The sequence below is a fragment of the Ursus maritimus genome, unplaced genomic scaffold, assembly GCF_017311325.1.
Source record: "Ursus maritimus isolate PB19 unplaced genomic scaffold, ASM1731132v1 scaffold_16, whole genome shotgun sequence".
Taxonomy (NCBI): domain Eukaryota; kingdom Metazoa; phylum Chordata; class Mammalia; order Carnivora; family Ursidae; genus Ursus; species Ursus maritimus.
Genome location: NW_024424008.1, coordinates 7881173 through 7906235, shown reverse-complemented (window position 1 = coordinate 7906235; position 25063 = coordinate 7881173). Strand labels below are relative to the sequence as shown.

At 55.4% G+C, this 25063-nt stretch overlaps 2 protein-coding genes across 6 annotated transcripts in view; one reads left to right on the top strand and one right to left on the bottom strand.

Annotated features, from left to right (window-relative positions):
• FCHSD2 (FCH and double SH3 domains 2) overlaps window positions 1-5004 on the top strand; it is a 266698-nt gene extending 261694 nt beyond the window's left edge. For both annotated transcript variants that reach the window (XM_008707312.2, XM_008707313.2), the window contains exons 18-20: window positions 573-702; window positions 843-925; window positions 3070-5004. In XM_008707312.2, the coding sequence (XP_008705534.1) occupies window positions 573-702; window positions 843-925; window positions 3070-3153 (297 nt within the window). In that variant the 3' untranslated portion in view covers window positions 3154-5004. The remainder of the gene's footprint in view (window positions 1-572; window positions 703-842; window positions 926-3069) is intronic.
• A 6182-nt stretch (window positions 5005-11186) lies between these two features.
• On the bottom strand, window positions 11187-25005 carry ATG16L2 (autophagy related 16 like 2). Of its 4 annotated transcripts, none has more exons than XM_040630819.1 (19): window positions 24878-25005; window positions 22586-22685; window positions 21648-21750; window positions 18137-18210; window positions 17646-17897; window positions 17445-17510; window positions 17032-17145; window positions 16773-16862; window positions 15996-16058; window positions 15321-15429; window positions 14893-14998; window positions 14163-14233; window positions 13805-13876; window positions 13566-13686; window positions 13128-13233; window positions 12306-12455; window positions 12022-12069; window positions 11777-11878; window positions 11187-11453 (listed from the first exon to the last, which is right to left on the bottom strand). In XM_040630819.1, exons 4-19 carry the CDS (start codon window positions 18208-18210, stop codon window positions 11366-11368), a joined length of 1632 nt encoding a protein of 543 aa, XP_040486753.1. In that variant the 5' UTR covers window positions 21648-21750; window positions 22586-22685; window positions 24878-25005; the 3' UTR covers window positions 11187-11365. The 4 variants fall into 4 exon arrangements, 3 of the variants coding, with proteins under 3 accessions (XP_040486753.1, XP_040486750.1, XP_040486751.1); XM_040630816.1 differs by lacking the exon at window positions 24878-25005 and adding an exon at window positions 24549-24711; XM_040630817.1 differs by lacking the exons at window positions 16773-16862; window positions 24878-25005 and adding an exon at window positions 24549-24710.
• Window positions 25006-25063: the final 58 nt, after the last annotated feature.

The window sequence follows — 25063 nt, the reverse complement described above, 5'->3', positions numbered from 1 at the left end:
GCCGCCCGAGCCCCGTTGCACTGATGTGGCTCGAGGCTCAGCTCCTCGTAGCAAAACTTGACTTTTGCAGGCAACCCCTGAATCAGACCTGTCCTAGCAGGCCCGGCAGATCCAGGACCAGAAGGAACATGGCTCTGTACCTTGTTGATGTGACACTGTGACCGCTCAGTCTGACATTGACAAAACCTGGGAAAGTCAGAAATAGCCAGTTACTTTATCTTAACAAAAAAATGGAACTTGTCCCCTTTTTTTTGGTTCTTCACTGGATTTACTGAATTGACCGATTTGGTATGTTTTCAGTAGAACTCTAGAGAATGGTTTGACTTGATGACTGTTTATGATAAACTATAATCAGTAGTGTAATGAGATCTCTGAGAGGAAAAAGTTAAATGCACCACAAAATCGGGTTTGGGGTTGTTACTCTAAGCTCACGTGCTTCTAATGGGGCTGACAAAATTTGTGAATAGTCCTATCTGAGCTGTAGAGAAAAGTGATAGGTCTGACTTAGAGAAGCCGGCTCGCCTCTCCTTCCTGAGATGAGCACCTTGGAACCTCTCTTTCCTTTGTGGCAGATCTCTCCTTCCCCCAAGCCGCCGGGCTCCCTGCCTCCACTGCCGCTGTATGACCAGCCTCCCAGCAGCCCTTACCCCAGCCCAGATAAGAGGAGCTCCCAGTACTTCCCACGCTCTCCCTCAGCAAATGGTAAGGGTTCTCCTGGCCTGGATCTAAATTCTTTTTCATTCAGAAGTCCGCGTGTTCAGCTGAAGGGCAAACAGATCTGCATTAGCATTTTAATTGCTGAACCACAGAAATAAAATGAGCTGCTTGGTTCCCTCCCCTAGACAACAGCTTCCTTGCCGAATCGCCGGGATTCTCGCAGGCGCCAAGGCATACTCCTGAGACCTCATATGGCAAACTGCGACCCGTAAGTCTCTTATCTGGCAGGGTTAAAGAATGCGCAGTTCTTCAAGTTGAAAGTTAAAAACTAATGTCTCCCCATGGCCCCTGTGTTCTGCTGATTCCCCCATGCAAGGGTCAGGTGGGTTAGGGACGGTGAAGAAGAGCTCTGGAAAATGAAGGCTATAGGGGTGCCTGGGTGTGTCAGTAGGTTAAGCTTCCAACTCTCCATTTCAGCTCAGGTCATGATCTCATGGTTCATGGATCGAGCCCCATGTCCTTGGACGTGCCGCTCAGTGGGGAGTCTGCTTGAGGAGTCTCTCCCTGCCCCTCCCCCCACTTGTGCTCTTTCTCTTTCTCTCTCTCTCTCTCTCAAATAAATAAATCTTTTTAAAAAATGAAGGCTGTAAAAATCAACACATCTTGGAAGGTCTAGTCTACACTGGCAGTGGTGAGATAGCTATAAAAGTGTATTTAAATTATAGCAAGCTCTGTGAGCATTAAAGTGGTCTAATTATGAAACAGAAGCACTTTTTTTTTCCAGCAAGCATTTATTGAGAACCTATTTTCCGGGCTTATATTTGGCCTCTTTTGAAGAACAGAAATGAAATGAGATCACTTCATGCCTTTTTGTGGTTTAAGAGCTTCTATTCTCAAGGAGAATCTACTCTTACAAATGATCACCTCTGCTCACCCTTCACTCCGTGCCATCGACTCCTTCCCCTGCCTCACTGTGAAACAGCTCCAGGGTCATAATTTTCCCACGCTCATCCAGTGCCTTTATTTTCCTTGAACTGCTTATCAGCATTTGACACCATTCCTAGAACCACTCACTTCTGCGGGCTTCGTCCATTCAGACATGGATTGAGTGCCTTGTTAAAGACTTTGGTGCTTTATCCTAAATGTAATAGGAAGCCGTTGCAAAGTTGTAAGCAGGACAGTGACGTAACTGGTTTTGCATTTTTGAAACATTGCTTTGGCAGCTAAGTACGAATGAATGGAAGGTGGTAGAATGGACATGGGGAGCCATTTGGCTGGAGCAGTGGTCCAAGCAAGAGGGGATGGCAGCATAGACTGCTGGGTATGAGTGGGAATGGAGAGAAGCGGGCCAGTTTGTGCCACAGTCCTTTCCTGGTTTGCTTTCTGCTCTCCAGCCCTTTCTTTTTCATTGACCTGTACGGCCTTCTCTGCTGATGCTTCTCAGGGTCTGTCCATGGGCTGCTTCTCCCGATGTCCTTGAACTCACTCTCCCTGTGCAGTCTCCATCAGCTCCCACAGCTTTGATAACCATTTACTTACTGACAGCTGCCAGACTTAAAACTGCCAATCCAGTCTCTTCCCTGAGTTTCAGCCTTGGGGATATCTCAGTGTATATATACCAGAGCCCCAAACTCAGCAACAACGAGTTAATTATCCTCCCTCCCAGACGTCGCCTGGCTTGGTGAGTGGAACCTCCATTCTCCCACTGCTCTGGCATCACTCTTGATAGCTCCCTGGCCCTGCCTCCCACAGAGTCGTCACCAAATCCTGCCAGACTGACCTTAGAGACAGCTGTCAAACTCTCTTTTTCTCTCCTCCCCCCCCACCAGTGCCTAGGTCAGGCTAACATCAACTCTCACTTGACTACAGGAGCTTCCTAAATTGTCTTCTTACCTATACTCTTGCCCACCCCCGCCCTTTTCTCCAGGCTGCTATCCGAGTCTGCTACTGCTCCACAGACTCCTCTTTGCCTACGGAGTAAGGCTCAGATTTCTTAACACGGCTTTATGAGGCCCTTCATGACTTCACCCCAGGCCACCTCTCTAGTCTACCTCTTGCAGCTCTCCTTCCAAGACAGGTGGAAAGGTTTTCAGTTCTCCAAGCATCGCTCTCTCTGGGTTCCACCTCCAGGCTTTTGCTTTGGATGAGGCTTTTAGGGCTACAGTGACTCATGCCCGTGAAGCTTTCAGCCGAGGCAAGCACCTGATTTGTAGGTTACACATTTCATCGGAACAGTAACTCCTTGGTGTGGGAAATAGTGAGAATTACTTTGGAAGCACATGCTTTCATGATCAGAGCATTTGAGACCCCTGGGGTGCCCATGATTGTGGATAAATGACCTGTTGGGATGTGGACGCTTCCAGTACTGACTCAGGAAGCTGACGGACGATCCTGTGTTTGTTTGCTGCTCAGGTCCGGGCAGCTCCCCCTCCACCTACACAGAACCACCGAAGGCCAGCAGAGAAGATCGAGGACGTAGAAATCACACTGGTGTGATGATGGGTCTGCCCATCCGTTACCGCTACAATCAAGGCCGGGCTTGGTGTTTGGCCGTTCTTGTTCTTTAGGCACCTTTGCATGATGATGACTCTTGAACGGAGCAGAAACAAGGAGGATTATGTGACTGGGTGGCCTGGTGGACTCCTCCCACATTTTGAATATTTTGTGCCTTTTTTTGTTGTCATTTTCTATGTCATCTCTCCTACCATAGCACAAATCCTGGTGGGCCCTAGAAGCAGAGGGGGACAGCCCTCATGCCTATCAGTGGTCCATTTTTATATGAGACTCAAGACCAGGCCTCATTCAGGGCACAGTCACAGAGAAACCGATCACGTGCACTCGTACAGTATATTACTGTGGCCACAAGGATGTGGCAGAGATCCTCGTCTTTCTTCAGGTGGCTTTTGCTTGTCTGACTGAGCTTAATCAGATCATGTTGGCTACATAAGGAACTAGAAGGAGGGATTTCAGGAGAGGCTGGCTCCTCCCCGCAATTAGTCCCCAGACTGAGAAAGTGAGACCTTATTGGAAAAAAGTGGACTGCCCTGAGTTTATCGCCAATTGCATTAACGCACATCTCTTCCACAACTAACAGATTTAAAACAGTAACAGTGTCCTTTGTATTAATATTTACGCCATTCCTTTAGTGTTAGTGGAGCTAATATGGAGGGGCTGAACTAACAGCCAAATCTCGTCCATCACGTAGACTAACAGGAAGGAGGCTGCGGCTGGCGCAGAAATGGAGCTTCCAGATCTGAAACGAGCCGATTTAATGTTCTTTTTGTATTTGGGTATTTTTCGTCTTAATTATTGCAGCATATATTCTGACCAGTATCTTTAGAATCTGAATGTCTAGATAAATTGGGGACACACACTTGCCTTGTCGAGCTTCTCTCCTGGGGAGGCCCCTCGCCTTGGTTTATTCCCAAGCCGGTGCCCAAGCCCGGCCAGCCAGCCGGGGGCTGCTCCAGACCGGCGGCCAACCCCCTGCAGAAGGTACAGCTTCCCAGGCCCCCCTGACCTGACCTTTCCGTGGGAGGAAGAACCTGTGGGTCATGGAGGAAACCGGCTTCCTATGAAAAAGGACCGAAGGATTGCACGGCGCGCACAAGTGCAGACTGACAAGGGAAAGACGAGTCCTCCGTGTCACAGGGAGAGCCCAGGGTCGCGCTCTGCACAGGCCAGCGAGCTCACGGCCGCAGGGGCCCAGAGGAGGCCTCTGTTGGCGCTCCGCCTCCCGTGGAAAATCGGAGGGGGGGGGGGGGCCGAACCTACGGACAAGGGGATGTTGCCGCTTGCTTTTTTTTTTTTTTAAGAAAACAAATTTGCAGAATTCAATCTAAAAGTTGTATTATGCTTTGAAAACTCCATCCCTCCTAAGAATCTTTAAAAACTTGAAATGCTTGCCAAATGTCCCCATGGGATTTTTGACCAAAAGTCAGGTTATAGCTGAAGAAACCTTCAGTTAGTCGTCTGATCACGTCAGTGACAACACCCGGTGACGAGTCTTCTCTGTGATTTGGGGGTTTTGTTTTGTTTTTTGCATTTCTTAACCTGTTGATCTATTTGAGGTCTTTTTGTGTTTATCAAACTTATTCTTAAGTTTAAAAAAGAAATTAAAAGGGTGGCTTTTTTAAGATTTTAAAGTTCTCTGACATGTTAAAAATCTTCAAAGCACTTTAAACAATCTTCCAAGTGCTTAAATCAGGCAGTTTTCGCTACCCAGTTTTGTCTTCTCTCTTTAGCTAGCCAAATTGTCCTTGAATCTGGATTTTCCACATTCTCAGAGAGTTATTTGAAATCTTTTGTTATATTTTAAAATATTTTTTGGAAGAGCTGCTAATTTTATTTAAAAAAAAAAAACACAAAAGTTGTAAAAATATGCCTCCTTTTTAAAAAGAACCTCTCCCTCCAGGACATGTAACCCAGCATCACAGCGCACAGGGCCGGGCTCGGAGGGAGTGCCTCTGCGCCGATGTGCTTTCTCTACAGTGGCTGTAAAAAGTTTGTATTTATTATGTATAAAATGTTGAATAATAAAAAAAAAATGGAATTACGTTTTCTAAGTTTCCGTATAAAAAGATTTGGGTAAACAGACCTTTCCAAATAGACAGTGCTTTTTATAAAGACATTCCTAGGCCTTCCTTTTTTAAACCAAAAAACAGATACAGAGAGGGGGAAATAAATTCCCAGTTAAAGACTGAGGCCCTCTGGCTGCCAACCAGCCACACTGAGGACCAGGGCTCTGTCTGTTCGGGGAGGGACCCCACGGCCCTTCTTCCCAGAGCTGGGTATGTGCGGTATGTATTCTTCCACACTTTTTCTGTGCATGAAACGTTTATACACGTACATGTTGCCTTTTAGTATACATGGGATTATATATGTAGGTTTCCCTCATTCTTTTTGAAGGCTGTCTTCCATTCCATGGTTTGGATACATCCTAGTTTAAGCCTGCTGTAGTGATAGACGTTTAAGTTGTCTCCATCCATTTGCCGTTAGAAAGTTGAAAACAACATCTTTGTACATCATTCTTTATAAATTTGTTCAGTAAAAATATTGGGTAAATTCCTAAATATGTAATTTGAGCATCAGTAAGCTATATGAGCATTTAATTTTGATAGGTTTTGGCAAATTGGCCTCCGGAATGATTGTTTCTGTTGACACTCCCACCAGCAGCTTGAGAGACGACAGCATGGACTGTGGAGTCAGAAGGTCAGAGTTAAATCCTGGCTCCCACTTGACAGCGGTGGGAACCGAGCCTCCACGTCCTCCTGGGGACCTGAGGATGACACTGGGGATCCAAGGAGGTCCATCGAGGCTGCAGCCCCAGGTGTTAGCACCAGCGTGTTGTCACCTCCCCACCTTCTGTGACCTTCCCGTCACAGCCGGGGTCCTTGCTGTCCTCCAGCCCCACGGCCACACAAGGCTGTCGAGAGAAGGAATGCTTCACAGACACAAGGGAAGGTGTACGTTGAATACCACGTTTGAGACTGCTGTTGGCATCAGAGGCTTAGTCTGTGACCAGGGGACAGAGTTAAACTACCTGCCCCACCCCAGCGTCACAGCTAAATCTTGGCCTCCTCCTTCAAAGGAACTAACTAAAACAATGACCATAGATTCACAGCACCTCACCGCGATCCTTTCCTCTCTGACCTCTGACCCCCACCCCCAAGCCAGACAGAGAGGCAAGTAGGAGAATGTCCTCGGCTTTGGCCCTGCCACCACCTGGTGGACAACCTTCCCCTCTGGGCTGCTGCGTGGCCAGCTTTGAAAGGAGTGGAATGAGATGATTTCCAAGGGCTTCTCCAACCCTATGTTGTAGGTAAGCTCCGTTCCTAGACACAGTGAAAACACCACACGAAGAGTTCACAGTATTTCAGAGCAGACTGACACACAGACTTCGCGGGATGGCCAGAAATAGATCATTCAAGCACTGGACCCTCCCGCCTCTGCCACCCCGCCCCCCGGAGAAAGCAAACCCTCCTCTGGATTGTGCTCACATCCCAGGCTGTTCTAGTCCCTCGCTGCCCGAGGCCACAGCTCTCCATTACGGAGCCAATCACTGCCCGACCTGAGTGGCTTTACAACAAAATCTCGCTGCTCTGAATCTTTGTGTTTATTTTGTTCACTACAAAGAGGTTTTTCATGACAAAAATACAAGCAAGTTATAGAAATTTTAGTTTAGAAGAGAGCATTGTAATTTGTCCTGAAATCCGACAACTTGACGCAAGCAGTGTAAGTTTCCTCCTAGACTCTGTCACTGTGGGTCTGCCAAGAGCCCTGCGAGTGCCAAAGAGCGTCTTGTTCCCGGACCATTTTCCCCTGGTCCTACGGGCCAAGAAAACGAACGAAGTACTTCTGCCATGTCTGTTTCCGAGAGCTCTGGTCTGAGAATATTCTGGAGTGTTCTCCTGACACAACAGAAAGGAACCCACAAATAGGGTTCACACCCCTTCCACACTGTGTGCTAAACACCTAAGCGGCCTTCTTGTTCTCGTCACCCCTTTGCTTCTGTGAGGGGTGGGGGACGAGCCTGGTCAGAAGGCCGCCTGATGAGCTGTGGCCTGGCTCACCCCTTCGCCTGTCTGGGCCTTGCTTTCCTCATCTGTAAAGTGGGAATGAGAAGGCGATACCAATGTCCTGAAATCCAGGAGGATCAACTGAAATAATGTGCAGAGAAGATGAAAATATTTTTGACCAGTAGAAGTGTGTTCAGAGGAAGAAAACAGCCTGTACCCAGATGTGGTACGCTGACTCGCCACAGATGGGGCCACACCCGGTGCCACCAGGGTTCTTCCGGAGAACTTAAGGGCCAGGACCACCTCTATTCAATCGTGTTGAATATTGAATTCAAACTGCCCCAGGTCTTGCTCTGGGCGCTGGAGACATAAATGACTCAGATCTCCTCCCTGTCACCAAGGGGCTCACATCTGGTGAGGGTGACTCAGGAGCAGCAGACTCCAGCTAAGGTGTGTCTTCAGGGAGAAGACCAAGCGCGGCAAGAGCCCAGAACAAGGGCTTCTGTCATTTCTCCCTGTCACCTCTCAGGCTCACTAGGGCCTGAATGGGCAGGGCAGACAGAGGAGGCAGTACTCGGGCCTGCAGAACGGCCCCAGGGAAGAGCTGTGTCACCTGGGCCCCAGAGCTGTGCGGCTGAAAGTCTCACAGGTGAGGAAACACCCCCCGCCCAAGAAGACACTGTGATTTGCCCACGGTCTCTCAGGCAGACCACTGGGAACAGAACCTAGAACTGGGTGTCCAGACCGGGCCAGCCCCTCTCTGCAGAACCTGAGGGCAGTCTTCAGAAAAGAGGGCGTCCTTGTTCTTATCCCAGCTCTGCTGGGTGACGCTGCGCGAGACCCTGGCCCCTCTCTGGGCTTCAGCCCGCGTGCACACCAAGGGAAAGGCCATTCCCGTTTTGACATTAGAGACCTGAACTCAGGCAGCCCGAGTACCTGAGGACTGAAAACCTGGAAGGTACGCAGACGTGAAAGGCAGAGGATAACGAAGGTTTTTGGCCCCAGGGCTCTATCCTCCCCCCTCTACACAGGGAACTTCAAAGGCTCGATGGAGGGGCAGCCTCCCCGGCTGGCTGTCCGGAGCTCTTCCCCTGCTCAGTCTTTGCCAGCCCCTCTTCCTCCACACCCACCCTTCCCTGGAATGCTCTGGCCTGTCGCTGGCCCTTCCAGACTTGCTCCCCCAGGAAGCAGTCCTTCCAAGTAAGTTGAGGTGTGCATGTGCTCTCTGAGGTGAAGCAACTGCACCCCGAGGGGTGCCGTCAGATTGGCCCCAGGAGGAAGGGAAGGTTTACGGGAGCAGAGGGCTTGCTGTCCCTGGAGTTGAGTCCGACATTTCTGAACACCTTTTCTGGATTATCTAAGCAGCCTTCACTGCAGTCCTGCTCCGAGTGGTATAGCCGGTAACGGCCCCCCGGAATCTAGTTCACCTCCCGCTCGTGGCCCTGCGTGTCCCGCACTTCGGGGGACACTGACCATAGTCCTAGGCAGCCAGAGCCCAGAATGGAAAACAGAGAGGCTGCAGGGAGCGATTTAGGAAAGACACAGAGCTAGAATCCCCCACAGCAGTGGGGGCAGGGCACGTGCCACTTGGGCACGGAGGGTCGGGGAGGACGGCCTGCAGCCCTGCATAATCGGGGGCCCAGATTCTCAAAACGTTATTTTGTTGATGTGCTGTATGGTGACTAATAAAACAAAAATTATTTTTTAAAAAAACTGTCAAATCAAACAAAAAAAAATAAAAACAACAAAAACCGCAAGTATAATAGACACAATCCAGCTGTGCCGGGTGTGATCTCACAATACTTAATCTGAGCGGCAATTTCATCACCTAAAGAGAAACTACCTCCCAGCCACACTGCAGGAAAAATGCAGGGCACTGTGCCGGACCCCGAACGCTTGGTAATCGGGGCTCCTGGAAGCACCCGGCCTCCAGGCGTGAATCCCAGGAGACTGGAGACTGGCTCAGCAGACGCTAAGCAGCTGGTGACTCCTGGTGGCCACTGGGAGCCAGGACAAGAGGGCTGGGCCTCCGGGGCTCACGCTGGAAAGTACTGGACTCCTAGCATCTTCAGCTGTTAGACTTGCTGAGTCAGCCATTTAACAGACATTTCCCGAGGCGCTCTCTGGGCCTAATCCCGGGAATTACTGTTCCCATCCTGCCCTCTTCCAAGAGCTCCCCGACTGAAAATGGACGGAAGGAGACACAAAGAGGAACACAAGGGGAGAGGAGGCCCCTCGCCAGCCTGGTAAGTGAGGGAAGGCTCTCAGTGAGAGGATCCCCGAAGGACGAATTTGAGTTGGGGGCTGGGAGGGAAGAACATTCTGGGCAGAGAGAAAATCAATGTGCGAAACACATTCAGAGTAGCAAGGAAATGAAAATGCAGCTGAGGTCAGCGGGCTCACTCCTGAGGGCTTTGGATTTAATGCCAAGAAGCTTCTCTGCAGGCAGCCTGGGAACTTCAAAGGGTTGTATCTGTGACCATGACACCTTAGAAAGTCACTCTGGCCCGGGCAAGAGGGGCCGGCGGTGCAGCGAGTTTAAAGTTAGACACAATGGCTCCAGCCCCTGGTGCCGGAGGATGTGGGGCACGAGGGGAAGAGACACTTACGTCGGGGAGATGATGTCCAGGAGGCAGCTGGGTATGTCACCTAGAGCTCAGGGGACAGCGGGGCCAAGAGCGGTGGTGATGGGAGAGTGAGCAGAGTGTGGCCTGGCTGTTTAATCAACATGCGGCCTTGGGCCGTGCCAGGAGCTGCACAGATACTAACACGCGGAGTCCCTACGATAAATTCTGAGGTGACCACTATTTTTTTTTTTTAAAGAGAGGGGGAGGGAGAAAGCGTGAATGAGAAGGGGGGAGAGGGGCAGCGAGAGGGGGAATGAATCTCGGGCAGACTCTGCTGAGCGCGGAGCCTGACACGGGGCTCCATCTCAGAACCCCAAGATCACGACCCGAGTGGAAACCAAGAGTCGGACGCCTAACGGACTGTGCCACGCAGGCGTCCTCTGCGGTGAGTACTATTATTTGCCCCTTTCACAGGGGGGAAACTAAGGCACAAAGCCGTTAAGGAACCTGCTTGAAATCACCCAGCTACTAAATAGTGGGCTGGGAACGGCTTCCAAAGCCCGGAAATGGCAGTGAGCCCCGAGGGAGACTTTGTAAGGTGACAAAGAAGGAAACTGAGAATTCTAGAGTGAAGGCTTTGAATCTCGGATGAGCAGCGCTCCACAGTAAGGTCCCGTCACTCGGGGACAGAAGGCCCTTCTGCTGTCTTGTGACTGGCGAAGGCTGTCCTGCTGATGACTCCTCCGTGCCCGAGGCTGACAAGGGAAGTGGGGTGCCCAGGCTCGGCCCCGCTGCGTCTGCCTTGTACTCCACAGGCTTGTGGTGCCTGCCTAAGTGAAGCCCCAACCCAGGCCCAGCCCACGGCCGCCCTCCCCAACACACAGACCCACACAGGCTGTTCCCCACCCGTTCTGGGCCCTACCTCTGGAGCAAGAACGTGCCCCCATCTTAGGCAGGCCTGGTGTACTAAGTACTTGACATCACTCTCTGGTTTGTTAGGACCCTCTCCACCAGAGCCCCTCAGGGCTGCTCCCCGTGCTCCCTTCCTTGGAACTCCCAACGCCCCTCCACAGCCTCAGTCTACCCTGGGTGCCTGACATAGGAGGGCCCAAGGTGTTGGCCTCTGGACCAGCTTGGACCAAGGGTGAAATTCCCATGGCCCCAAGAGCCACTGCCCTTTGCTGCCTGTGAGCCTTTCTTCATGCTGTCTCCTCAGACGCGAACAGCACTGAGGCCAGACTGGCTCTGCCCCAGCTGTGTGCAGGAGGAGGAAGGGGGCCAAGCCCGGGTGTCGTCGTACCACCAGCCCAAAGGCCTCTGCTACCTGAATGCTGCAAAGAGGCAAGCAGACACCAGTTTAGATGCAATTTTTTTTTTCAGTTTTGTCAAAGAAAGTGAGAAATCAGAGATTAAAAAAAAAAAGAAAACACCAAAAAAATAGTGTCATTCCCCACACACACACACACTTTTTTTTTTCAACAGACAGGCCAGGTCCTGCCAGGCCTTATTCCCCATGAAATGCCCCAAGGCCACCCCCATCTCCCACCCCACGCCCACCCCACTTGCTCTGGAGGCCTGTGAGCAGTGGGAAGCTGTCCTCTGGCTTCGGGCTTCGGCATGGCACTAGTGCCAGAGCACAGCCTTCCTGGCCTGCTCCGCGCTCACCACATGGCTCCCCGAGGGGCACCAGGCCACGGCGTTGACGGCAGTGCTGAGGAGAGGGAGGGACAGGCTTCAGGGAGGCATCAGAAGCCAGGCCTGCAGCCTGGGTTCTGCCCCTGGTTACTGGAACCGGGCAGTCTGAGGCTCCGTCTGAGCCTGCTGCCTCCCCTGTAAAATGGGCTCACAGAGCTGTGCACACACGCGGGAAAGCACCTTGTGAACTAAGAAGGGCTTGGGGGGAGCCAGGGGGGCTGAAGGTGTGGGGACAAGAGCTGGGGGCTCCAGGGTCCCAAGCATGTCAGAACCTGGAACTGGCTGAGCAGCACTGGGGCCGGGGCTGGGGGAGGGGTGGGCGGGGGGGGCCACGCTCACCAGTGGGGTCCCCGCAGACTACCCTCCAGCTTCCCGGTGTCTACATTCCAGATGTAAAGGGCTCCGTCCCAGGAACCTGCCAGCGCATAGCTTCTGTCCGGGCTGCAGGGGCCACAGCAGAGCAAGCAGGAGACGATCAGAGGTGAGGACACACCCATGCAGACAGAGACGCGGACACGCAGACACGGACATACACGGCCAGGTGCGGCACACTCAGGCAGAGGCACGTGCGCTCACAGACACACCTGAACACGGCTTTGGTCCAGTCGGAACCACACCTGAAGCCATCAGCCCTGAGGACAGACAGAATCGGGGTCAGAATGAACGCGGCCGCCAGTCCCTGCCCTCAGCCAGCAGCTTCCAGAGCTCCCTCTTTCCGTCAAGAGCTTGGGGCACCTCAGCAGGCCCTGGTCCAGAAGGGCCTCCAGGATGGGTCCCCTACTGACAGGCCCCGAAGGGCCCTTAACAAGGGACGAGAGGCCCAGCTGCCCCGGCCAAAGCCGCAGCGTCAGTGGGCACAGGCTGGTACCTGAACGCCTGGCGGATGTTGCTGACACGAAGGTCAATGACCTTGAGTGTGTCATCTCGGGAACAGCTGAGCAGATGCAGCTGGTCGTGGCTGAGGTTCAGGGAGGTGACCCGGCCCTGCACAGGGATGACCTGGGTGCAGCAGGGGACCCTGAGGAGCAGAGACAGAGGTAGGGATGAGGAACTGGCCACCGAGGCCACTCCTGACAGGTTACCGAAGTCAAGAGGTGCCCCCAGGTCTCAGATGACCGGGGCCAGGGCTGACGCGGACTAATCTCCTCTCTTCCACTGCAGCCAGCCCCTGCCACAGGAACTGAGCCAGCCTCTGACTAGACGCTGGGGCCTCGAAACCCCTGGTCACTAAAATAAGTGCTTGACAGAAAACAGTGAGAGTTGCCATTAACCATGTGAGAGCGAGCAACAGGCTTCCAACAACAGCCCCGCACGCCTGGAAGGAGGCGCTGCAGACAGGCCTGGCACTGGCTTTCACGAATCATCCAAGCCCAGTGCGGGGCTCTAGACTGAAAACACAACTAAATCTGCTGTTTCCTTTGATTAAAAAGTGGGAACTACGTAGAAAAGGGGGCTCCTCCATTTTGGTTGGCAAGGCCCAGGCCAAGTCCAGCAGCTGGACCAAGAACCACTAAAACGGTACCACTGGTCCCCAGAGGCAGCAGAGCCTTCACGGGGCCACACCGAGCACAGAGAGGCCACCACAGCCGCACTCCCTGAGGTGCCTCCATGGCTCCATAGCCAGAGAAAGGGACGAGAACACAGGAAGCCTGTCCCCGTGCCTCCACCACCCACAGCCCATGCCTGTCACCTGCTGTCCCAGAACCGGATCTTCTGGTCATTGTGGCCACTAATGATGACATGGTCCCCACACACCACATCATTACAGTAGGAAAGGACATTGATGGTCCTGGAGCCTGGGGACCAAGGAGCAGAGCCCAAGCCTCAGAAAAAGGTTGTGGAAACCATCCCGCTGGACATACGGAGAAGCCGAGGTCCAGAAGCCACAGAGGGGTAAGTATCCTCCCCAAACTAGAACCCAGGTCCCCTGCTTCCCAGCCCAAAGCCTGAAGTCACCAAGACACCAGGCAGAAAGCACCGATGAGGGGTAGAGAAGGAGAGGCCTCGGGAGGTTTCACCCCAAATGCCTGTGAATCTTAGAGCCATTCCCAGAGAACATGCTGAGGTATTCTTGACCTGGCTTGGGGTGCCAACAGGTAGGGAGGGGGAGGTAGGGGCTGGGCCTCACAGTAGGCGCGGCCGAGGTCCCACTCCTTCACTGTCCGGTCTCGGCTTCCAGTCACCGCCTGGTGCCTTGTTAGCTTGAATTTGGCAGCCGTCACCTTGTCTGTGTGTCCAGACAGTGTTTCCTGCCCCCCCCCCATCCCAGGTATGGATCAAGGCCGTGGCCAAGACTCCATAACACCCCCTTCAGGGCCCAAGGCATGACCCCTGACCCCCAGGGCTGCCTCCTCAGTCAGACCTTACCTTGGACTGTACCTCTCCCACCTTCCAGAGCTGGGCGGCCTGATTGTAAGTAGCTGCTAATACCTGTGAGCCCTGGAGAGATGGAAGGGGAAGGGAAAGGCCCTGAACCTGGCCCCGGACAGGAGCAACGTCTCTCAGGCCAGACAGCTGGGGCGGGGGCTGCCTTAGAGCCCCAATCATCCAGGCAGGCAGAGCATCCAGGCCCAGGGAAGGCTTGTGTAGCAGCCAGAGGGACAGAGTCTAGGACATCCATGATGTTCCCTTATGTCTCAGAGCCCCCACCTGCCCAGTGTGGAGACTGGGGCGTGGGAGGGACACAACAGGGGCATCACATGTCACTGAGGCTAAGTCCCCTCACCGAAGGGTCGAAGTCCACACTGGTGATGCTGCCAGCAGCTCCTTCAAGGGTTTGGTTGGCCTCCAGACGACCTGGAGGGACCGGGAAAAAGACAGGCGAAATGAAGTCACTAACCTCATGAAAAGGAAGAGCTGAGATCAGTCTCTCCCAAGCCGGAGGAAAGAATTCTGGGGGCCTGGCCTGGAGCCTGCACCTTCCCAAACTGCCAGCAGGGGGCTCCAGGGGGCAGCGGATCATCTCACAGGGCGCCAGGACCAGAGAGAAGGGACTGTCCCTAGGTCACCCAGCAAGCCAGGGCCAACCCTTTCTCGAGGAAGCCTCCAGGAAATGACTGACTCCCCAGCACACCCGCCTCTCCAAGCACAGGGTAGATAGTGAACACTCAGCTCCTGAGTTCTGAGAGCTCAAGGGATACCAGAAAAGGTCACCTGGTGGACCCCAGGGACCTGTTTCTCAAGGGCCTATCCCCGCAGGATCTAATGAGAAGGGACCCCCACTTCCCCTAACAGGGACCATCTGACCTGGGCCCTCCCCATCCTGCAGACCTAGGTCCCAGCCGGTGGGAGGCTCAGCCCAGAACTCCTGCCAAGGGGTCATCTGGCCACGGCCCACAAAATGTGACATGTGAAGAAACACAAACTGATCTAAGACCTTTGCCCAACAAGGAGCAAGCTGAGGGTGGGCTCTGGAGAGAAAGCACTAGGTTGGCCCACAGAGGAGAAATCCTCACCTCCCACAACATTCCAGAGGTGGATGAGGCGGTCAGCCCCTCCGGTGGCCAGGAGGCTGCTATTGGGGCCAAAACAAACAGCATTGACCTCGGAGAGGTGGGCGTCCTATGGGAAAAAGGGAGGTTGGGGCCTCTGGTCCTCCCCACAGGCGCCCCTCTGCGCACACTCACAGGCTCTCTCACACGCACCCGCACACATCAGGTCTCCTCAGCCCTGCGGCAGCCTCCCGCTCCACTTCCCATAGTGCCCTGCCTGGCCTCCTGACCTCCCTCTCCAGTCCATCCCGCATTACTAAGTGCCGAGAGGCTTCTACCACTGGCTGGGAAAGACAACTTGTGCCCTAGTGGAGGGGCCCAGCGTCGCTTCCCTGGCCTCCCTGGACCACCCTGGGGCTCACGCCGCATGCATGCGGCAGCCCCTCCCTTACCAGCACATCCTGAACCTGGCTAGGAGGCTGGGCAGCCACACACACAGGGATGCTCTGGTATCGCTGCTCAGGAGCTCCCCCAATGGAGTGGCCTCTCCTCTTCTTGAAACTGGGTGGGGGGCAGGTGTTAGGAAGGCATTTGACACAGGAGTCTCATGCCCCTGAGGCGGCAGCAATAGAAAGCAGACAAGCAAGGCGGCAGCACATGCCCAGAGGAGCAGCGAGCTTGTTCCCAGCCCGGCCTCTGACCCCAGGGGTCAGGGTGAAGGTGGGAGGAGCACAGAGGCAGGGGAGAGTCGGTGGATGGGAGCAACCTTGGGCTGGGGTTTCAGTCCTAGCCTTGCTGCCACTTGGCTCTGGGACCCTGAACAAGTCCTGACACATCTGAGCCTATTTCCCCACTGAGTGGTAGTCCCTATCCAGGCTCAGGTTGGAGATCTTCGTCCCCTGTGAGGACCATGGATGAGGGACAGAGCGTGGAGGATAGCCAGGCAGGCCTGGAAACGAGGGAAAGGAGGTCTGGGAGAGACAGCAGAGATTCAGACAGACAGCTGGGCAACACAGAGAAGGACAGAGCGAGACATACGCGGACCAAGCCTGGACTGCAGAAGCCCGACACGGGCCTCCAAGGGGCCGAAACCCTTCACACACATGTGGGTGCACGCACACACTTACTCCAGAAGCTCCTTCACCACATCCACACAGCGGGAGAGCGTCAAGGAGGTGGCAGAGGCAGATCTGGGGTAGAATTAAGAGAGATGTGCTAAGGGACTGGCCGGTGGGTGTGCAGGCAGCCGCCATCCATCCCTACACCTGCTGGGGACCCTGAGGCTCACAGGCCTGTGAGCCTGGGCCAAGAACTTGGCTCCTCCAAGAGCAGGAGAGCAGGACGACCCACAGCAGGCCCAGGAAGGTGGAGGCAGGGAGGGATTCGGAAATAAAGTCTCCCACAGTTTCCACCATGACAGTAAGAACTGCCTCGCCACCCAAGTGCCCCCCAACAAAAGTTCTGGGGAGGCTGAGCTGGGGCATATGAGGGAGAGGGCGAAGGTGCCCTCAGGCTGGAATAGCGCAAGGCTGGGGGATGGAGGGAGGTTAAACCTAGGCCTGCTGAGTGACCTCAAAAAAGCCCAGCAGAGGATGTGTCCTGGGATGACCTGGCCCACCAGGGCTGCCAAGGACTTTGGGGAGCAGTATCTCATGCCCTCCCCAAAGTTCTTTCACTGCCCCCAGGCCTGGACAGCAGTGACCTGCAAGGAAGGGCTCAAAGAGAAGCCTTCAAGTTGGTGAATGGAGCAGGGGGTGGGGGGCCACTTCAATGACAGACAAATGGCGATGAATGGGGGAGCCTGAGGGGAGGGGCCCTCAAGGACTGAAGCCCCAATCCATGTGCTTCAGAAACGTGTGAGAGCTCACATTTATACCTGCTCACGTGTTCACACACACACATGCCTGTGACAGGTGAGTCCTGGGCCTTGCCCACAGTTCCCTCCTGGTGACACCCTTTCACCAGACTGACACCCCACCCCCAGAGCTCTGGTCCTGAGAAGAAGAGAAAGAGGCCTTGACACTGGAGACCAGACCTGTCCTGGGAGGTCTGAGCTGTACTGCAGCCTCTCCCCAAACTCCTCTCAGCCCAAGAGCTGGGCCCAAGGCCCTAGAAAAAGACTCTAGAGTGGGGCCCAGCTCAGAGCTCTGGGATGGTCCTCACCTGAAGGGCCTCTTCCACTTCTCACCAGCCTCACTCTTCAGGGATAGGGGCTCAGCAGTCAGGGCCAGAGCCTCGGCCTCCTCTCTGATCCCATCGGCTATGGTGTTTGGGCTCCTGGGAGAGGGAGTGAAACTCGGGAAGCTCAAGAGACCAGCCCCTCCTTGCCTCCAGAGCACCGCACAGTGAAGAGGGGTCTGTGTGGGCGCACGGGTGGCGGGTAGGGGTACCGGGTCCTACCACCACTCGAGTCTGCACGTGTCCTGTGGGCTCGGTGTACCCGGGGGCCTCGTGTGGACAGGTGGGGCGGGGTAGAACTGTAGGCAGAGGCCAGAGAAAAGGGCGCCCGAGAGCACGCGGGGCACACCGGTCAGGGGAGGCTGGGCGGGCAGGGCTGGACGCATCCCCACGCTTACTCGCTGATGCTCACTGTCCGCTTGGCAGCCTTCTTTAGCTCCAAGGTCATCCGCGCCTGCTTGGCCCTGGGGGTAGAGAAGCATCCAGAGTGCCGGACCGGCCCGACGCTACTCGGGACGCGGAGGTGAAGCGCGGATCGTGCCCTCCCCACCAGGGGCGCGGCGCTCGCGTCTCCGAGGGGCGGGGCCGAGTGCGCTCACTTCTCCTGGCGCTCGAGGCGCAGGTTGCGCTCGGCGGCGGCGCGCGCCTTGCGCTGCACGAGCCGCTCCAGCAGGTCGCGCGCCTCCTCCTCCAGCCTGCGCAGGGCCGCCTCCAGGAGCCTGGCGCGCGCGCGCAGCGCCTCGTAGGCCGCCCGCTGCGCTCCGTTCAGCGCCCGCTGTGCGTCCACTTGCCGCGTCTGCTGCGCCCGCGCCTCCTGCAGCTCCGCCACGCGGCCCCCCAGAGCCGCCAGCCTGCAGGAGGGGGACTGTGCGTCACCGCCCGGCGGGAGCCGGTCTCAGACGTGGGACAGACTTGCCCCTTCCACGCGGTCGGCGGGTGGCTAAGCCAAGTCTCCAACCAGCGACGTGGGGAGAGCTCTCGGGCCGTGCTGGAGACACGCAGGAGCACCCGGTTCCCCCTTCCCCCGGCAGAGATGGCCCGAGCCACCCAGAGATGGGTGCGCCCCCCCTCGCACTGGCCCGCGCCTCACCTGCTTTGCTGTTCCTCCAGCGTCGACTCCAAGGCGCCCAGCGCAGCGCTCTGCTCCACCGCCTGGTAGGCCATCTGGGGGGCCAGGGGCCAGAAGGTGGGCGGGAGCGCCTCCGTAGGGCTCCCACCGCGCCTCCTGCCCCTCCCCGGCCTCCCGGAACAGAGTCTGTACTCCACCCACCCGCCCTTTTCCTGAACAGAAAGCAGCCGTCCAGACGGGTTTAGGACCTGCACAGGAACACCCTGCTCTTTGTGGACCGATGGAAGGGCCTTGGGCTCTGGAGTCTAACACCTGAGTTTCAGTGCTGGCAGTGCCACTTATTTTCTGTGACCCCGGGGTAGTCATTTAACCTCTGGGAACCTGCTGTTTCCTCACCTGTGAAGTGGGAATGATAGTACTCGCTTCACAGGGTAATGCAGAATTATTAGAAGGAGTAATATTTCAGATAATAGCAAACGTTTACATAGCACATGTGTGTCGTGCCCTGTTCTGAGCGCTACACACATACTAACTTGTAATCACCTTAACAACAGCATGAGGTAGGTACTGCCATTTTCCCCGTTTTACAGACGAGGACAGCGGCACAGACAGCTTAAGTGTCTTGACAAAGTTACACAGCTAAGTGGCAGGCCACTTAACAGGAAGCTTCAACTACAGGACAGGTCTACAGGAAGGGTTCCAGGGATGTGGGCTCTGTTCCCCGCGTCTCTAACCCTGGCCTACCCAAGCATAGATCCAGAGAGCAACCAGGAGCCCTAAGCAGAGGCACAGGGCAAGAAGAATGGTGGGCTCTGGGAGCATAGAGGCCAGGCTGAATACTGGAGCTGCCCCCAGCCCAGGAGTGGGGGTGAGGGTCACCTCATCAGGCCCCTGCCTCACTCAGCAATCCTTCAACCAAGAGCTGGGGAAGCCACGGAGAGGAAGGTCAAGTCCCACTGTTGAGAGCTGAGGGGTCCGTGGAAGAGACAGACCTCAGGCAAAAGAGTTCCTACCAGTGTGACGAGAGGAACATGAGGAAATAACCAAGGTTGGGGCTCTGGTCGCTAACGTGTTCCTGTGTTCTTTCTCACACGGGCTGGTGAGGGACGGGTTGAGGAGCGAGGCCAGTGCTGCACAGCTGCCCTGACACATCTCCCTGCGCGAGTGTCCTGCGCATCCAGCTGGCCCAACTCATAACGTCTGTCGGTCCTTCCACCGCTGAGCAATCTGACCTCCACTTCTGCTTCCTTGCCTGTCATTTATTTTCATTGATATTCTCTTATTCAGTATTTTGGGGAAGCTTTTCAAAATCCAAATAATAGTGATGGAAAACAGATTAGTGGTTGCAGGGGTAGGGATGGTTGGGGGAGAGGGGTGAGTTGTGGCCAAAAAGGGTAGCAAGAGGGAGATCTTTGTGGTGATGAGATCGTGCTGTATATTGCCGGTCCCACAAATCTACACAGGGGAACAACATGACAAATATATGCACATCTCGTACCAATATCAGTTTCCTGATTGTGTGTACATAAGAAGTAGCCAGTCTTTGCAACTTCCTGTGATCTCTGATGTCCCCCAAAAAGCTAAACTAATAGTAATGATACATGCTTGTTGCGACATGTGAAACAGTACTAAGAATTAAAGAAAAAGCCCCTCCCCATCCCCTGGCTTACCCAGTGGGAACTGACTGGTGTGTGTCTGAGGAAGTGCCAGGGAGGAAGTGCTGAGGGCAGGGGGTTTGTGGAAGTGTCCCAGACAAAGGGGACCGTGAGTTCAGAGACAGGGAGAGTGGCAGGAAGTGCAACAGGAGGCCGGAGAGCTCCACTGGGAAGGCTAAAGGGCTCTGGAAGATGTATCCGAAACTGACAATGGGAGAGATGGTGAAGGGGCTTTCACTTCTCTAGTCGATGGGCTTCTGTTCACATGCATGTATGTCTGTATTGTCCTTTTGAAGGGAGATCTTTTTGTTATTAAATTATATCACTCTGGGGGCGCCTGGCTGGCTCAGTTGATAGAGCATGGGATTCTCAATCTCAGGGTCTTGAGTTCAAGCCCCACATTGGGCATGGAGGCTACTTTAAAATATGTGTGTGTGTGTGTGTGTGTGTGTGTGTGTGTGTGTATACATACATACGTACATACATATCTCTCTTTCTCTCTCATTGTGAGTGCTGTATGGAGAATGGATGGGAGTGCCAAGGGAGGGGTCATCCAGGAAGAGAGGAGGGTAACTTGGGCCAGGCCAACGGAGAGTGGATGGATTTGGAGGCAGGATCCATGAGCTGATGACTACTAGCTCAGGGTGAAGGGCTGAGAGGGACCAGAGGTGCCCCGTGGTTTCCAGCCCAGTGACTACCAGTTGGGGTGAAGGGTCTACCTCATCCATCATTTAGTCTACAAATATTCATTAGCATGGACTGTGGAGACAGACCCCAGGGATAAGTGGAAGCAAAGCAAGGGCATCCCAGGCCTTGGGGATCTCACAGCCCAGAAAGTGCCTCAAGTGTCAAGTTGCAACTACAACAAGGGCTCTGAGGGAGAGGCTCTCACTGGGTCCGTAGCCCCATTCGCACACTCGTTGGGCAGGTAAGGTGGCATGCTGTAACTAGGCGTGTGTTTATGGCCTATCAGTCTCCTTCACTGGACTGCAAGCTCCATGGGGCCGGGTCTCGTTCTGATCTTGTGCCTTGGACGTGACAATTGTCAATAAATCTTTGTTGAAAGAATGAATGGAGATCACAGAAGGTGGATTCGTGTGGGAAGGAGTTCAAATCCTGGCTCCACTTCTCTAAGCCTCAGTTTCCTGCTCTAGAGTTGTGGACGATTAGCTGAAATAATGCTTAGCCCAGCACCTGCAGGAGTCACCTCTCCATGTGCTGCTGGCCACATACTGTGGGGGAGATGGGGGATCTGATTTTAGATATGTTGTCCAAGGACCCCAGCTGACCGAAGAGTACGGAGCTCAGGAGAGACGGCTAGGCCAGAGACAGGTCCTTGAGGCACAGGAGTCTGCGAACCCACCCAAGCTCCAAGGAACACCCACATTTAAAGAGAGGAGGAAGGGAACCAGAGAAGGAAGTTCAGAAGTAACTGCTACAGAAAAGAGAAGAAAAGCAGGACACTGTGTTGAAACTGCAGCCAAGAGACACGGCGGGGTGGGGGCAGCGGTGTCAGGCAGAGGTGGCGCACCTGCCGTGGAGGGGGCCGGCTCCCTGTAGTCTGCAAGTGTGCGCTGTGTGTCAGCCGGTGCTAGGCCCCGGGGCTGGGGAGGCAGGCTGTGAACCCAGCGGGCGGGACCAGCCGGAAGGGGGCCTTGGGCACCTCATCCTCCTCTCCGAGCTCTCACCTAACCTCCTCTAGCTGCTGTTGGAGACCACCTCCTCCTGGGCTGCCAGAACCAAGCCAGAGAACACTCTGGCACTGGACTTGGGGAATGTCTCTCATTTGCCGGATCCCTCGGACCACATCCCCTGGCCCCCGGGGGTCCTGGATTCTGGCCCCGCGCCATTCTCTCTCAGACCCCTGCCCAGCCTACCTCACCGCAAACCCGCCGGAGCCTCTCCTCCTCCTCTTGCCACTTCACCCTCAGAGTGGTTGGTGACAGGACTTGGTCTGAGTCAGGCTCCGATTCCTCCTCCCTGCCAACCAATAAGAGAGCAGTGTTCATTGTCCCTCCGTTCAGCCACAGGGTGAACACAGAAAGCCTGAAACCAAAACCATGAACTTTCTCCTAAGGAAGGTGGAAGCCAGAAAGCCAGTAGAGGAAAGAGCAAGTCTCCAGAAACTGGAACTGCCCATGACTCTTCTGCTCTGGGATTTCCCCAGGCCTCGGGTTCACTAGCGAGGACCCTCCTTAAGTAGCACCCCCCAGGGGAGCCTGGGTGGCTGTCAGTTGAGCATCTGCCTTCGGCTCCTCATGACCCCAGGGTCCTGGGAGTGAGCCCCACATTGGGCTCCCTGCTCCACGGGACCCTGCTTCTCCCTCTCCCTCTGCCTGCCACTCCCCCTGCGTGTGTGTGTGTGTGTGTGTGTGTGTGTGTGTGTGTACGCACGCGCTCTCTCTCTGTCAAATTAATCTTTATTTAAGAAAGAAAAAAAGCACCACCTCCCAACTCTGAGGCCCAACCCACTCCTGGTTCTCATCTACACTCCCCCTTTGGAATATGTAGCAAGACCCTTTCTGTAGGCCTCAGGTAAGGATCAGGGAGACAAAAAAAGAGGAGGGGAAAAGGCAGGAGTGTGGGGGTGGGAAGGGAAGAGATGAGACAAATGCAGAGATGGACCGAGAAAGGTGGAGAAAGGACATTCTAAGCAGCTGGCTTGGAAGAAGTTTCAAGAGCCCACCTCCTCCCTCCCCTGGGTAGCATTTAAGGGCCAATGAGATGCCAGGGAGAAAATGAAGCCAGCATAGGCAGTGAGGGCAGGGCCCAGGCATAGGCAGCCCATTGTAACGGGGAACACTCATACACTCACCAGGGGCCCTGGAGGGTAGCAGGAGTGACATCATTTGGCTCTGGCTGCAGCTTCTCTGAGATCCGGGCCAGCAACTCAGCCTTCTCTAGGAGATGGTTATCTAGGGGTACAAGAGACAAACACTTTCCAGCGGACTCCAGGCATACCTGTCTGGCTGGGAGGGTTGCAGGAGCCCAGGGCTGCAGAATGGCAGAGCTGCTGTCAGGCTGGGCTCTGCCCTTTGCCTGAGGGTGGTGCCTGTGGGCTCCACCAAGACCTTCAGCCCTGGCACAGCTTCCTCACAGCACCTGCCCACGGGCCCTCCTGGGAAACCTCCTCTCCAGGGGACAGAGAAGGACAACCACTGCAGGGGAAGTAGACGGCTGGCCTCACCGACCACTGTGGGTCCTGAGGGAAGGGGCCGGGGATTGATTCAGCTTTGCCCCAGAGCAAGTCTTTGCCCCAAAGAGTGATGAAATAAACTCAGCTCCACCAGCCTTTCGCCTTTGGCAAATTACTTCCCCTCCAGGGGCTCTAACTTTCTACTCTAAAAAACAATCCTCTCTTTCCCAGGGTTGGGGTAAGGGTCCCCCAAGCCAGAAGAGAAAGTCTTTGAGCAACTATCCAGCAGACCTCCTTGAATTTGGTAGTTTTTGCCACAGACCCTGGAATATCTCCCTCCACCCCCACCACACTCACTTCCTCTTTTCTCACCAGTTCCAGGGTAGGGTGGGGGTGGTAAGCCCAGGCCTAGCTCCTCAGCTCCTTCTCTTCACCCCGTCCCCTGCCTGTCAACTCAACTGAGGTCACTGGCCTAGTTCTCACACAAAACCCCACCCAGCCCCCAGGGCACTGCACTGCCCCCTCCCCCCGCAAATCTAAAGAAGACGCCATTTTGCCCAATTTATGGGTGAAAAATCAGGCTTAGGGACACAACCCACCCAAGACCACAGAGAAGACTGGAGCTTCATTATGTCTGATCTGAGCCCTCTGGGTCTCTCCAGTCCCACAGACTGCAGCTCTTGGGGGACATGGGTGACTTCTCCCTCAACTTGAATGTTCCCAGAGCGGTGGAAAAGTGAGGTTGCCTGGAAGCAGGAGGCTGGCCTCACATCCCCGAGGGAGAGGACCAGCAGCCTGGGGGGTTGCAGGGACATGGCCCAGGACAAGAGCTGCAAATTCAGTTTGGGGGATGGGGGGGCGGAGATAGTTAAGCAACAGCCAAAATTAGGACCAGTGATGGAGCTGGGGGGATAGTGGTTGTGATTCCCCCACCCCGAGGATCCCCCCACCACCACATGCAACCTCAAATGACCAGAGGCACTTACACAGATGCACACCTGTTCACCCTGGCTTGAACTGCCATACCCACACCTGACCAGCCCCCACCCCAGACACCTGAGTATGACTTCATGGGCTCAGCCAGCAGCCTGGAGCCCCGTTTCTCCCTCAGGCTGGGATTGCCCAAGCACAGAGGTGCTCCAAAAACCTGAGCCAGGATCACTTACCAGTGGCAAAGCTGAGAGTCTGAGCTTCCTCCCTAGCGATTCAGAGTTTAGAGCAGCTACTCTGAGAGTTCTTTCACTGGGTCACAGGGACCACATGGATTGCCTAGATTGTACCCTGGGAACTGCCCTAGGAGGGGGAAGCATAAGAGACCCTAAAAAACCAACACTAGCTAACAATCCCGTGCCCAGGAAACCCAGACCGGGAGAGATGGGCCCTGACGGGCGAGGAGGGCAGGAGCACCGGGAGGGAGCTGCGTCCTGGAAGGGGCTCTAAGCAGAGGCTGGACGGGAAAGGGCAGGAATGCTGGCTAGTCAGAGGTGGGGCGTAACAGAGGGGCCAGGAGGCCCAAGGAGTCGGAGGCGAGAAGGCTCTTCTGCACGCGGGTCACCACCCGAGGAGCCAGACCGCTCTCTCCCCGCGCCCGGAGCCCGGTCCCCTCCACTGCCATCTTGCGAGGCCCCCGCGGCGCACTCACAGGCCGGCACCAGCTCCAGGAAGAGCGCCTTTTGCGTGCGGTCCCGCTGCCGAAGCTGCCGCACTATGTGGCGTTTCCAGCGGGCGACAGGCACGCCGGGAGCGCCGGGCCCCGCCATAGCCGCTCTCCCGCCCGCACCGCGCGCCGCTCCCGCGGAAGGAGGCGCGACCGGGGCGGGGCCTCGGGGGACTCCGTGACGTCAGGGGGCGGCCGCGGCGGGGACTCCCCGGACCGTACTAAGAGCGTTCGCCTGGGGAGAAAGCCGCGCAAACGTGCGGGGAAGCCGCCCCCGGGGGCTACACCACCCGGACCGCACGAGAAGTCCTCACCTGCGTCGGGGCTCCTATTGCTGGGCGCCGCAGCGAGCCGGGACGCAGGTCGCGACCTCCGGGGCGGCCTCCCCCACGCCTGTGGGCGCGCTCTCGAGCCGGCCTCCCGGTCCCGGCCCTTAACCTCTGGGCGCCGAGCCCCAGTTCGCAAGTAACCGCCGTCGCCCACGGCCCCTCCGCTCAGGT